Source organism: Pogona vitticeps, chromosome 1, assembly GCF_051106095.1.
Source record: "Pogona vitticeps strain Pit_001003342236 chromosome 1, PviZW2.1, whole genome shotgun sequence".
Taxonomy (NCBI): domain Eukaryota; kingdom Metazoa; phylum Chordata; class Lepidosauria; order Squamata; family Agamidae; genus Pogona; species Pogona vitticeps.
Window position 1 is genome coordinate 95,760,198 of NC_135783.1, and position 14,666 is coordinate 95,774,863.

The 14,666-nt window shown below is 40.1% G+C and overlaps 1 protein-coding gene across 2 annotated transcripts in view; it reads right to left on the bottom strand.

Moving 5' to 3' along the window:
• The window catches only part of FIG4 (FIG4 phosphoinositide 5-phosphatase), an 87,686-nt gene that overhangs the window by 24,466 nt on the left and 48,554 nt on the right, over window positions 1-14,666 (bottom strand). For both annotated transcript variants that reach the window (XM_020801341.3, XM_072997976.2), the window contains exons 14-17: window positions 13,478-13,626; window positions 11,842-12,008; window positions 6,212-6,350; window positions 153-211 (exon numbers count right to left, since the gene is read on the bottom strand). In XM_020801341.3, coding sequence (XP_020657000.2) covers window positions 153-211; window positions 6,212-6,350; window positions 11,842-12,008; window positions 13,478-13,626 — 514 coding nt within the window. The remainder of the gene's footprint in view (window positions 1-152; window positions 212-6,211; window positions 6,351-11,841; window positions 12,009-13,477; window positions 13,627-14,666) is intronic.

The window sequence follows — 14,666 nt, forward strand, 5'->3', positions numbered from 1 at the left end:
AGACCACAAGTCCCCACTGCTCAAATTGTTTCACGATACCTTGGATAACACGAACATTATGTTACTTAATTATTTTCAACATTGTAATCATGCCCACTATACATTAGTATTTTAAGACGGCTGTATTCAGCTCTTTAAGAAGTAGAACTTACCTTCATCATATGGCAAAGGTAAGTATTCTAATACACCTGGAGTCCACCAGAAAGTGTAGCTTTAGGAATGGGAAAATAAATAATTAACAAATCTGCTATTCTATTTGAATCCTCATACAGTGTCCACCCTTCTCCCTTGAAGTGTCACGATATTCCTTCTTACCTCCTTCAAATGCCACAGCAAACCTCGCTGATACAGTCCCTATCCACTAATAAAACTAAGGCAAACACAACATTTTGGCTAAAAGTTACAACTAGATTAGGCCAATGGATTCACTGGAATTTACAGAGGAGTTGACTCACTAAATCCCCACTCATTCAATGGACCTACTACTGGACTTCAGCCACTATCTTCCTGTTTACTCCTACCTCACTTCCCACACTTTCTTTGCCTTCCTCTATGGTTTTCCAGACTTTAGAAATCATACATTACAATTAGAACATTAGTGTTAAATTCACTGTCTTTTCTGAACCAACACCAGACAAAAGGCTCTCAAAAATTAGTGCTTATAAAAGTAACACCTGAGAAGTACCATTAGCAGGAGTTTAATTATTAAAAACATCAACTGCAAACCAAAAATATCTATTAATGAACATGAAAAAGCAAAACACAAAGCCTCTGCTGGTGCAAAGAGCTCTTTTCCTTCTTGTGACTACAAGAGTACCAATCTGGATCAAGTCCCACTTATTTACTTGTATCTCATCCCAGCCATTTCTTTGTGTCCATTTTATTTTCTGTTTCATTGAAACTGCAAACCTGTATCCACTCCTTGGATGGACAAAAAAACTGGATTCAAAGTGCAGCAATTTAGCCATCTCTATTTTTAAAATTCAAACTGTAGGTCTGCACAGCTTCTACAATAAGATCTATTTCATTTTCTGCTTCATTCAAACAGGGAAATTTGCAGGCACCCACAGGACGGCTATTTTAATTAGCCTAGCTGTAACGTGCACAGAGTCTGCTAGCCAATTTTGTACCAGACAGTATAATTTTTCAAACATTATCCATTGGAAACCAATCCTTTTTTTAAAAAAGTTGTTGGACAAGTTTGGGCCTAACATAAACATTTATTACTATTTCATCTAAATTTAACCGCCATCCCAGATGTTACTAACTTTCCTCATATGGATGTTGATCCACCTCCTTGATCATTTTGATTGATTTACTGTACATAGTATTCTCGAGGCTTTCATGGCCGGGATCTGATGGTTGTAGGTTTTTCAGTCAGTCTGTCTGTGTTATTGAGGTTTTTCTTCCTAATGTTTCGCCAGTCTCTGTGGCTGGCATCTTCAGAGGACAGCAGTCAGAACTCTGTGCTCTGGTGCAGTTTTGTGGAATAGTTGAGTATTTATAGCTGTGGGATCAGCTTTTTGTCCTTTTCAAGAGATTGGGTGATTATGGTGATCAGCATGGTTTGTGTGTGTGTGTATTGTTGTGATAAGGGGGAAAGATGATTTGTCACTGTGATTGATGGGTGTCATTAGCTGGTCTTTTGTGTGCAGTGATCACTGGTCCTTGTGTCTGGGTAGAGTTCATTGACCTTTTGCAGGCTGTCTTTTCCATGCTGAAAGCCAGGCTTTGTTGAGTTTTAGACTTTCCTCTTTTTTGCTGAAGCTCTGCTGGTGTTTGTGGATTTCAATGGCTTCCTTGTACAGTCTAACAACACCAGCAATCATTAGGACCAGTGATCACTGCACACAAAAGACCAGCTAACGACACCCATCAATCACAGTGACAGATCATCTCTCCCCCTTATCACAATAATAGTTCTGACTCCTGTCCTCTGAAGATGCCGGCCACAGAGACTGGTGAAATGTGAGGAAGAAAAATCTTAAGAACACAGCCAGACAGCCCAAAAAACGTACTGCACATTCTTAAACTCTATAGTGTCTTATTGTAAATTTGCTGACCAGAGGTATATACTGTATTTTATCTAGATAGATACAAAATATCTATGTAATATTGGCAGTTCCATTTTTTGCCCCTTTCTTAATGACTGCTAACAGAGAATTTGCCTTTTTTGACTCCCAAAGTTAAACCACGCCAGCCAAAATCCTCTTGTATAGTTCCACAAACAGCATTGGATTTGGAACCAAATGGCCTCTAGTTAAGCAATCACAGTAAACATTATCAGTAGCATGCAGATTCACACAACTCAGTATGCAATACATATAATTTCTATAGTGATTTCTTAAGTTAAGGCAAATCACTTCCAAAAGTTATAACAGTTATACAAGATTTGGGCCACTGGATGGAAATTTTCCATCATATCTGTAGAAGCTCTTTCCTGGTGCATCACCACCAATTCAGACCTCAGCAGTATATCTCTGAAATTAGGTCTTTTTACTTCAGCCTACATCAGTTCTTTTAAAAAAACCCTACTATTTTAATGCTCATTCCTCCAACCTGAAAAGAATAGAGGAACAAGCTCACCCCTAACTGCATCACTTTTATCAATGTGTCTCAGTGTGAGACAGGGGGCAATTATGGTTATCTCTCTCACCAGAGTGCCGTCCCTCTCTCACATGGTCAAGAAAGAGGTACAGACCCTGCCAGCTTCACCCCACAAGAAAACAGAAAAATGGAGACTGACACCCAAGAATTTGAAAGAGAGATGGGGAAACTAACGGCCAAAGGAACTCAAGTGAGAATGGCGGGAATGGAAGGAGAGGGTGGAGGTTGAGGCAGGAACAGCAGATATAAAAAGGGAGGAGAGGCAGTTACCCCCAGGCTGGGAATGGGTCTGGATGGAAGATCGGGCTTGGGAGAAACTGAGGATACCAAAAAGAGGTTGCAGATTACAGGAAAAGGAGAGAGATTCCCCAGAGACCATCATATTGGGGAGAGACTGAGGCCAGGCAGTGGACAAGGAAGCTGAGAGAAGAAAAGGAGAAAGGAGAGAGAGAAAGGAGAGAGAGGTTGGAATGGAAGGTGAAATGTGGACGAGGGACTACTGAGAGGACCCTGGCAGACCCCCACACCCTCCGGATCCCCCGTGTGGGTGGACAACTGGGATGAAGACAGCGTGCCCCTGTTGGAAGGCGAACTGGGACAAGCGGTAGACCAGAATTTGTCTATGGACTGGCCATAGGGACACAGGTGAAAAGAACCCGTTCCTAGAAGAAGATTGGAAACCCCTGCCCGACCCGTTGTTGGAAGGAGAGACATGGGAACAAGCCGGCTGATACCGGTTACCTGTTAAATACCCCAATAAACCTTACTCCTGTTTCAAAAATGCAAAGGTTTCCCAGTTTATTTGAAAAACAAAAGGAGCCAGAAACCGAACCCTCACACTCAGTACAAATCCTTGCAGTATCCCACCTCTTACATCACTCCAGTATGAAAACTATCCTTTCACATTTATGTTACATAATACTATATGTTGTTTATACAGTACACTTTAAAAACCAAGTTGTATAATTTTAACATTTCTAACTACAATTCCTCCTTTATATAGAAAATGTAGCATGGTTAGAATGTTCATAGCAGCAACGAAAACAGTACTGTATTATGTTTCTGGACAGGTCTAATACACAGTATTCAGCTGAGATTTAGCAGATAATATCTGCTCATACATGGGGTGCTGCTGACATGAGAAGAGTCTTCTGTACTCTTGAAGTGCTCTCTGTCAAAAATGCCATTCACATGTACAGGAAAAGGTAAAGGTTCCCCTTGACAATTTTTGTCCAGTCGTGTTCGACTCTAGGGGGCGGTGCTCATCCCTGTTTCCAAGCCATAGAGCCAGCGTTCGTCCGAAGACAATCTTCCGTGGTCACATGGCCAGTGCAACTTAGACACGGAACGCTGTTACCTTCCCACCGAAGTGGTCCCTATTTATCTACTTGCATTTGCATGCTTTCAAACCGCTAGGTTGGCGGGAGCTGAGACAAGCAACGGGCGCTCACTCCATCGCGTGGATTCGATCTTACGACTGCTTGGTCTTCTGACCCTGCAGCACAGGCTTCTTGCGGTTTGGCCCACAGCGCCACCACGTCCCATGTACGTCACATAAAAAATCAATCATGGTCCCTGTGCTTACTGTCTGTAATCATCATGAAATTTGCTTCCACATCCTGCTGTTTGTTCGACTGAGTAATAACCTGGTCTGATAACCAAAGTGAGAAAAAGTAAAACTCTTCTTTGGCTAGAAGAGTTTATAGTCTCAGTTGTGTAACTGTGCCTTTCTGAAGAATTTTCAGCAGGCATCAGGGCTAGCATCCCTGTATTGATCTGCACAGTAGATATCTATTGGTCTCCAAAGATCTACATACATGGCAGCAGGTATAACATCAGGAGGGAGCTGAAAATTTAACAGCAGTTTAAAAAGATAAAAAGTGCAAATATAGTAACTGCAAACTTTGTATTGTAACATGTGGTGCTTTCAAACCCAACTGAGTTTGATGTAACTGTTAGCAGTTCATGATTCTGGCCAATGTTTCATTTTTTGTTTACTATTATAAACTGAATTAACAATACAATAGCAAGATGTATTCTCAAAGGCTTTCATGGCTGGGATCTGATGGTTGTTGTGGGTTTTTCGGGCTCTTTGGCCGTGTTTTGAAGGTTGTTCTTTCTGACGTTTCGCCAGTCTCTGTGGCCGGCATCTTCAGATGATTGGAATAGGAACTCTGTCCATGCTCTGTTGCTGTTTGTTGGATAGTTGAGTATTTATAGTTGTGGGAACAGCTTTTGTCCTTTTCAGGAGATAGGGTGATCAGCATGGTTTTGTTGTAATAAACGGGGGGGGGGGGGGAGAGATTATCTGTCATTATCTGTGATTGATGGGTGTCGTTAGCTGGTCTTTTCTGGGTAATGATCCCTGGTCCTTGTGGCTGGGTAGAGTTCATTGACCTTTTGCAGCCTGCAATAGAGCATGGACAGAGTTCCTATTCCAGTCCTCTGAAGATGCCGGCCATAGAGACTGGCGAACGTCAGGAAGAACCACCTTCAGAACTCCGCCAAAGAGCCCAAAAAACCCATGACACTGCAAGGCACAACCAACTTGAGTGTTTTCTCTCCTGCTGCAAAAATACTATCTAACAAACAACTGCATTCAAAATCCATTATCAACACATTTTTATATATTTGGAGTCTTCTTCCTTCTGCTGCCTTCTTGTTTTTTCTTTTCTAATGTTTAGAGCTTTGCAAGGCCTGGGACCCTTACAGGCAGCCGTTCTGAGAGTATCCTTTTATGCTTCCTGCAGTGAGGAAATCAGGCCCCCCACAATACACCTTCTTTACACCCATTTAGAAAAGTGACAGCTACTGTTTCCCCGAAAATAAGCCCTAACCTGAGAATAAGCCCTAGTATGATTTTTCAGGATGCTCCTAATATAAGCCAAAAGTAAGCCCTAGTTAAGTGAAACCCCAGCCTCCACCACCGTGCAGCAACCAGAAGATGACATGACTGTATTTGAATAAATGTAGATTGTTGTACATGAAAAACATAAAACATCCCCTGAAAATAAGCCCTAATGCATTTTTGGAGCAAAAATTAATATAAGACCCTGTCTTATTTTCAGGGAAACACAGTAGAAGTATGGCTTTTATTGAGTAGCCCCTTTGTGTTGGCGTAGTCTGTTTACTAGAGATGACTCTTGTTGCTGTAAGAGCCTCAACCTCCTTTTAAATTTTCATGGTGCGTTCAGCTGATTTATGTGGACAACATACTGGCTGTTTTACTGGCTATTGTGTGATTTTGTTTTTAGTTCTGATGCCTTTTTACCTTACGTAAGCTGCTCTGAGCTCTCTATAAGAATGGCCTAGAAATGCTTTAAGTAACCAAGTCATATTTCTGAAGGACATTTGCTCTTTGTTCAGTACACTGAGACAGGTACCTAGATAGGTTTTTAAAAAGAAGGTTAACCGGCTGCATTCTTTACCCCCACCTACCCTATTTTTCCATCAAATTCTGCTAGGTTCCCACCATTTATTTATAGGCCCTCCCTGAAAGGGAGATGAAGGTGTTATATTTAAAAAGTTCAAATTATAGTTGAAGCTAATAAAGATTATTCCTAAACTAGTAAAATATCTATACATTTGTATTCCTGCGAAGTACCTTCGCCGTGGCTGAAGAAGACTCATTGTGTCCTTCTGATGCAAATAAAAATCTGTAGGAAGCTCCCAAAGATGAGCTTTCCCTTCTTCAGGTTGAAAAACGCCCAGGAACAGATTGATTGAATCTTGCCTGTCTGCATCTAGAGGATAGAATCATAATTTTGTTGATTAATTTGCAGTCACACTCTTCAGTCTTTTTTATCATCTAGAACAGAGGTATGTACAGTAACTTGGAATCAATACCCAGGGATTATGGGAGTTGTAGTCTAAAGCATCTGAAGGGGCTTAGATCTAGTAGATTAGATCAGGTGAAGGGATGGGGAAAGAAGAGATGATTCTGGGAATGGAACTGCAAAAGAAAGTAATTACTTAGCTCCAGAAGTGACTTCTTTTTGCCAGTTTTATTGGGAATATGGGAGAGAATGAGAATTTATAATTCAAGGGATCTAACTGCTGGATAACTCAACGGAGTTCAATTCTTCATTGTGCTTCCCCTGACAAGGGCTGGACTTGATGATCCATAGGGATCCTTCCACTTCTGCAGGTCTAAGAATACTATCTCTTGATACAGTGTGACATACATCCCTCCTCTTCTCACTATCCCCATCAGAGGAGGGCAGAGGAGGTATGTGGTAGAAGCTTTCATCAATGCATCAAGGAAGTTTCTAAGGGTGAATAACTTTTTTGGGACCTCCTTGGAATTATTTCTGCATTTGGACAGCTACCTCCCCCGTTAAAAGGACACCAGCCCTAAATGAATCCATAAAATTAGCATAAAGAATGTGATATACCATGATTTATCGCATGTTTATAAAAACATTCAATTCAATTTAAAATGAACTGGAAGTAAGCAAAGAGGAAACAAGCATCAGCCAAGCTGCAGTCCAAAACTAAAATGAAGGATGCAGCCAAGAAATTAGACTTGGAATAGGAGGTACTGAAAGATTCTCAAGTGTAAGCATATGTTGTTAGAGGCTAAAAAAGTTTTACACTATGGTATTCCAGATTCTTTGTATGGATGTGAAAACTGGACTGGTGAGAAAGCTGCAAAAATCCAACTCATCTGAAATGTAGTCTCGGAGGACTGCTATATGGATATTAGGGATAAGCAAAAGGACGAATAAGTAGCTGCTAGATCAAACCTAGCCTGGAAACTCCGTAGAAGTAAATATGAAGCTAAGGCTACTGTAATTTGGGCACATCACAAGGCGACAAGAAAAAAAATGCTTGGAGAAGTGGCGTGTAGCAGGAAAAGAGAAAATAAGGAATGGGTCCAATCAACAGAAGAAGCCATGGCACTGAGTTTGCAAGAGATGAGCACTCCTATTAATGAAAGGACTTTCGGATGTCACCTAATAACAGGGTTGCTTTAAGTTGCAAGCAACTTGATGGCACATAACAATAAAATCAGAGAGTAACACAGTTGTGTAGCTTTAAGGATAAATGTTATCTGTCAGATATGAAAATAAGTACCTGAATTATTAGGAACAGACAAATTCAATAATCTGCTTGTTTTAAAGATGATTATTTCAGTAAAACTAAATAGTACAAAACGAAAGACTGATGAAAACCATAGCATCTTTTACCCTTTTGCATTCTCTAGTGCATGCTGAAAGCAAGCACTACAATTAAGAAAATCCTGCACAGGCCTTTAAAAAAGATTATTGTACCTACGTGTGCTATAGCACAATTTTTGTATGCTGTTTGTGGAAAGAGACATCACCAGGAGCTAATGAGGCAAAGTAATTGAATTAGTCTAAACACTTCACTGCCCTCAAACAACAAAAAACCCAAAGTACCAGACTTAGTGTGACTAGGATGTAGTGCACCATGATTAACAGGACGGCATAATCAGATTATTTTCCCATATACCAGTTAAAGGGAAATTGACTGTCTAGTCCTGTTTCTGGATAAATAGACTGTTTTAGAGCCCAGAAATCTGTAACAAGAAATGCACTTCAACAACATTTAAGCCTGCAGTTGATCATTACCCTTCCTATTCAGCCCAGAAATGCCACTTTAGAACGGCTTTTACAATATAATTGATGAGTGAAATTGTATTTATCATGTATATCAGAAAGATTATTCTTTCAGCAGAATGTTGTATCCTGTTACCTATCTGAAAAAGACAGTTTTCTGAAAAGAACTACACAAAAAATAACAGTCTGTCTTTTAAGATGGTCAAGATGTGCAGAAATAAGTGGCAACTGCAATGCACCTATTTTGACTGTTTTTTTGTGTAGTTCTTTTTTGGAGGGGGCATACTCCACATCCATTTCATCTTCCCAGCCTGCAGTTCTGTCACCATTTTGCCCCATTGTTTGTGACAAGTAGACCTTGCCTTTCGGCAGCTAGACTCCAATGCTGCAGCATGTCCCTCAGAGTCTCTTGAATGTTGTGAGCTGTATGGCTGCTCTCCATCACAGCCACATTCAACAATGTGATATTTTCATTTTGGGTGCTGATGCCATTCTTGTTCCTCTCTGGCACATCGGCCCTTTGGGAAAAAAGTGCCCTTTTCACATCTTTTTTGGCCCCTTTCCCTGGATTGCACAAAGTCACTGGAACATGTCTGAGATTCACTTCTATCCGTCTCATCTTGAACAGAGGCTTCTCTGCCACCTCGACAGATGTATACACACAGTACTGCTGTCTGCTGCTCTTTCACAGTGTCAGTGCTGAACAAAGCAGTGGGCTAAAATATTTTGTTTGGGTGGCTCATAACAGCAGTTGCAAGCTGTCTTTTCCCCCTCTCCCACCCACATCTCTCTGTAAAAGCCGCTGCAGTGGGTGCAGGCAGAATTCATGCAGCCTTCCTCAAGTGCCTACTTCTTCTGCCACATCCGTTTCCTACAGCCTGCAGTCTCTACCCAGAAGAGAACAGTATCTGCTTCTGCAGAACACAAACCCTTCCAATGAAAATCACACACACACACAAATCTATTAATATATCTGTTTCTATATAACAAAATCTTATTTCCCTGTCTATTATACCCCAAAAGGGGGGGGGGGCTAAACCTAATATAATATTTCCCTGTTGATTTATAACATATTAGCTTATGAATCTACTAATCCTAAATCTTATCATTATCATCACCTTAGAACTGCAGAACTGGAATTTACTCTGTGGATCATCAAATCCAGCCCATCAGGGAGGCATAGTGGAGAATCGAACTTCTAACCTCCCTAACCACTGAGATATCCAGCAGTTTGTTCATAAATGAAAAATAGACAATGAGATGTAGAGATTGTTGATGTAAGCTGAGGGTTCAGAAAAGGACAGAGAAAACTGATACAGTGCAGGCTTGCACCAAAGTATATCATAACAGCAAATGTTCAGGGAATTTATAAGGAGCCATGCCCATCTTTCAACTGGAAAGAACCAATGTGAAAAAATACTTTCTGGTGTTTGTGCTTGCTTCTAGATTTCATTAGTGCAGACAGACATCATGTACAGGTTTTGTTCTCACTCCAGCTCCCTCCCTTGGGAAACCCCAATCAGGAAACACAGAGTTCTCTGCCCTCACTACCTTTGGTACAAGAATGTCCATAAATTTCATTTCTCAAGAAATCACCCGAGGATGCCAGAGAAACAAGTTTCATTTTCACTTCATCTAGCAACCAGAAATCGAGTCATCTACTTTCTAATCTATAGGAGTAAATAGGACTCTGAATATTATGAATTATTATTACAGATATTCAAAACTATCAAATTCAGATTTGGATATATTCGAACATATCTGAATATGGCATTACTCAGAGAATTCCAGATATTTCTGAATCTGAATGAACATCCCTACTTTCCTTGGCTTGGCCCCTGTCATTTTTTAGTATCCAACTTGGGAGGAGGGCCAGTTTTACCAACAAAGGAATACAGAACCAAATGAATAAAGACCATAAAATCATGAAACACATACAACAGGATCCTCTTGCTGTTTTATGTTTGCATAGAGGAAATTGTGTAAGTCTTGGCAGCATACTGACACTCTTTAATGAGGTACTAGTTGTGTTTCTGGACATTCAGCTGAGCAACAATCAACAAGGTTTAAGTGATTTCCCTTACATAAGCATAAAATCAGTAAGAGGATTCTGAGCATGAAAAGCTGAAAGAGGGACTTCATAATAAGACCATATAATAAGAAATGAAGGATACTGATTGCTACAGATGATAATTCAAAATAAAATCAATGTGAAAAGGAGCAAAATCCTGTTCAAGCTGGTATAATGTAAAGTAATGCTGGCATAATTGTGCTGGGCATTACATCCAGCAGCATGAAACTGGGATGTGCTGTTCAATGTGTGAGCAGAATGTCTTAGAAGACAGCACTTCTGCTTCAGCACTAGCACAACTACCATAGACATAGCCTCATGTTGTGCACATAGTTCTGAAACACGATTTTGGCTAAGATGTGTGGAAATCAGAACATAATACTGTATTGGCTGAAGAATCTTGGGAGAGTGATTTGTAGACAGCACAATATCATAGTTTAGAGGTGTCAATCTAAAGCTGATATAGCTATGATGATATCCAGATGGGAGAGGAAGAAGAACAGGAACCTTTATTAGAAAGTCATAAATCCTTCTAAAGCAACTTGCTTCAATAGCAGGGAGCAAACTTCTGCCCGCTTAATTTGAAGTTGATTTAGTATTTCTCAGAAAGCCCAATAGGTACAAATTTTATAATTATGATCAGTTATATTCCACTTCTTTTGTATAACCCTATCCACTGCATTCAAGAAGGTTTGCGGTTTGGGAACTTCTATCTGAAGTGCTGGTAAAGGACATCACTCTGCTCAGTGAACACATGACATTATTAAAGTCTGGCATAATTTTAATTGGCCAGGAAGCCCATAGGGAACAAAGTCTGATCTTGTTATTAAGGGAGAACTTTACCACACTTGTCTTTTCCCCCCCTTTTAAGTCAGAACATTCAAAATGTGGTAATTCAGTAGATTGGAATGAGCAATTTTCAAAGGCCTGGAGGTTTCACACACTCATTCTGCACCTCCAAACTATTTTTCATCCACTTTTTTAACTGAAAAAGTTCAGCCCAGTCTCTAGTACTAACTTTTTTTTTTAAAAAAGTGCTGGGCGGCGGGGGGGGGTTAAGATTACCACGCATAGCAAAACATGACAGAATTGCTTCTATTTCCTTAAAGAGTACAAAGGGAAGTTGCCCAGCAATTTAGGAGTTAAACTGGAGGTGGGCTTGAGGATTCAGATGGCCTGACAGGACAAGCTAATTTGCAGTTAATCAAAGGCATCTCAGCTTCTCACAGAAACAAAGAGAAAGGAGGCGCATGAGGCCTGAAGCTTAACTAGGCCCATCCCATCATGATAAACCACTGCCTTATGTTATTCTTATACCTTAACTAAGACTTTGGCCTACTGAATTTAAAGTTTAGCCTGACCCAAAAACCTTAAGCACTGTTAGCCTACTAGCTTGACCTACTTTTAGTTTTATCATAAAAATACAATAACACCATGCAGTCTTTATCAAGACTGACTGCTGCGCAAATTATTAAAACACAACAAGGGCGATGTTTATGCAGAGATTTTTAGCTGGCATGTTTTTTCTAAAAATCAAACAAACAAAAAATTCAATTTCCTCAAAAAGAGAATTCAATTTACCTGAAAAAGCATTACTGTAGTATCTGGAAAGAGTCTGCATAATATCTTTAGAATGCTGGGTCCAAGGAGCGATTTTTCTATATGTTTTTACTCGATGCACAAGTTGAGAACCACCATACTGGAGTGACAGTGTATCCCCATGATCTTCATACAATTCTTCAAATAATCTAAAGGAAGCAGAACATCAGTAAGAACATCAGACATAATGAGCATTCATACACAACATTCTGCTGACCAGTTCCAGCACCTACAGGAATATGTCAGAACATGAAGCAGTTTCTATGTTTCAGGGGAATGCATGTGTGGTGAAATCCCATATAACAGTGGTCCCCAACCTTGGGCCTCCAGATGTTCTTGGACTTCAACTCCCAGAAATCCTGGCCAGCAGAGGTGGTGGTGAAGGCTTCTGGAGGCCCAACGTTGGGGACCAATGCCATATCACATCACTTAAAAGAGCCTCAAGGTATAGTGGTTAAACTGCAGTACTGCAGTCAAGAGTCTGATCACGACCTGAGTTCGAATCTGACAGGCTCAGGTACCTGGGTCAAGGTTGACTCAGCCTTCTACACTTATGACTTCAGTAAATTAAGTACGCAGCTCACTGGGGGAGGGGGGGCAATGTGTAGCCTGCACAACCAAAATGGTAAACTGCCCAGAGTGTTTTAAGTGTTATGGGGCAGTATATAAACAACATACGTTGCTTTGCTTTTTAAATTAAAGTCATTTTTCTATGCTTCCTTATACTAGAAATTCACCAATGTACAGTATTCATTCCTTAATTGCAGTTTGTTTAGATTACATAATGCATGAATATCTAACTTCCCTTGAAAGGTAGTAAGAAAATACAAATAGTAGTAGATAAATTTCTGTCAACAGTATGTACACCATATTAAACAAGTTTTGGACCTAATTCATTTTGTTTCCAGGCACAGGATTAGGATGTATGAAGGACCCATATGGACCTGTCGGTAACTTAAAACTATATTCATAAAAGCTTTTGCGTATCCAAGCTCCTAGAGAAGCAAGTTTGGAAGGAAATTGAGGCAGCATCTGTTCAACAGTAGCATCCAAAGTATAATAACTATAATATATTTTATAAGATAGAACACGTTATAATACATTTGCTATTGTTAAGTGCCATCAAATTGTAACCAACTTACAGCAACTGCAATAGGAGTTCAAGGTGAGTAAGACACTTACGGAGTGGTTTTACCAGTTCTATACATCCCCATTGAGTTTCTACGGCCAAGTGGGGATTTGAAACCAGGTCTCTTGAATCACAGTCCTATCCACTACACCATGCTGTGCATCCATTATAATACATTGGAACTGCATATGTATTATAATGCATTACAACTATATAATATATAGTTAAGAATCATTGTATGTAACCTAGTTACATTAAAGGTAAATAAACTGCATTCATTCCAATTGTTTTTTTGCATATATTTTAGCTAATTAACAATGCAACCTTATTCAGAAGACTTTCTGGTTGAGAATAAACAAGTACAGATAAATATGTAAGTACTAATAACAGGAAAAGTATCAACAATAAAAAAGGAAAGTGGTAGCTTTCTATTAACCACTGTTCACTCTCACTAAATAAAAATTGTATTAACTTTTTTAGGTGTCTTACCTAACAGCATCTGTATCAAACTGCAGATTGGGTTTGTCAATCAGTCCTAAAGAATAAAGTTGATAGGCCAAAGCACATTTCCCCACCATAAACTGGGCTGTGTTAGTACGATCCAAGCAATCAACGCAATTGGTTCGAAGAACTCCTGTCTAAGGGGAGAAAATTAAAAAAATACAAAGCCTATAACCAGTCTGAAATCTATTAATATATGACAAATCTTCAGGGTATAATTACAATTTTTGTCCATCACAATCCACTGCACTAAAGAAGCATAATCTTAAAAATTGTGTGCCTTATTCACTGTTGCAAATTCTCTTACATTTGCCACTTGGCAAACTTATGCAAACAATTTCACATGCTGAAAATCTGTTCCATAAGCAGAAGACTGTTTTTGCACATAATCCAGATTGTTTGGTGTTGCTTCCCAGTGGCAACAAGCTGGCTCCAACAAAACTGTTCAGTGCCTAGTTGGTGTCTCCCCTCATGACAACAGAGTTGTGCTCATGGACATTATAACCAATAGCCTCCATCTTGATTATAATCATAAAGCTTATGAAGTTAAGATTGGTTTATTGTGGTGCTCAGTCTGTTGGCTGCTGAGGCATTTCCATGGTCTAAATCATTTTTGCCTCATAGGGCCCCCTCTCTTGTCTTTAAGGCCAGGAGTAAAATCTGTGTCTCCCTGAAAGGCTTGTGAATGAATGGCCTTATCACCACTAAATCTTTGATAGAGATCCAGCACTCATCAGACACAAGCCTTTACAGGATACAGCCCAGCATGACTGTACTCCTTATCAGTGGCACTGGTTGTGGGCAAAGTCAGGCCCTTTTTAATTGTGGGATAGGGGCCTTAAATAGCAGATTCTGATTCATGGTCTGGTTTTGGCCCCTACTGAACTGCTAGGCTCTATGTCTCAGGGCCATCTGTCTTAGACTGGCGATTTCCATTTTAAAAGACAGGATGTAGTGCACTGAGCTATCAGACTGTCACACACCAAGAGTTCCTTCAAGGTTGGTCTTGTTGCTGTGGAGAACCAGCTGGAAGCTGGAACTGTCGTAGACAACCTGCTCTGTTCTCTGTCTGGCTCTTATCAGTGTTTCTTCCTCTCTCCATTTCTATCTTACTTCCCACTCTCTGTCAAAGATGTGAATTATATACGGGTCTGTCATTACTTCCCTTCCCCAGCCA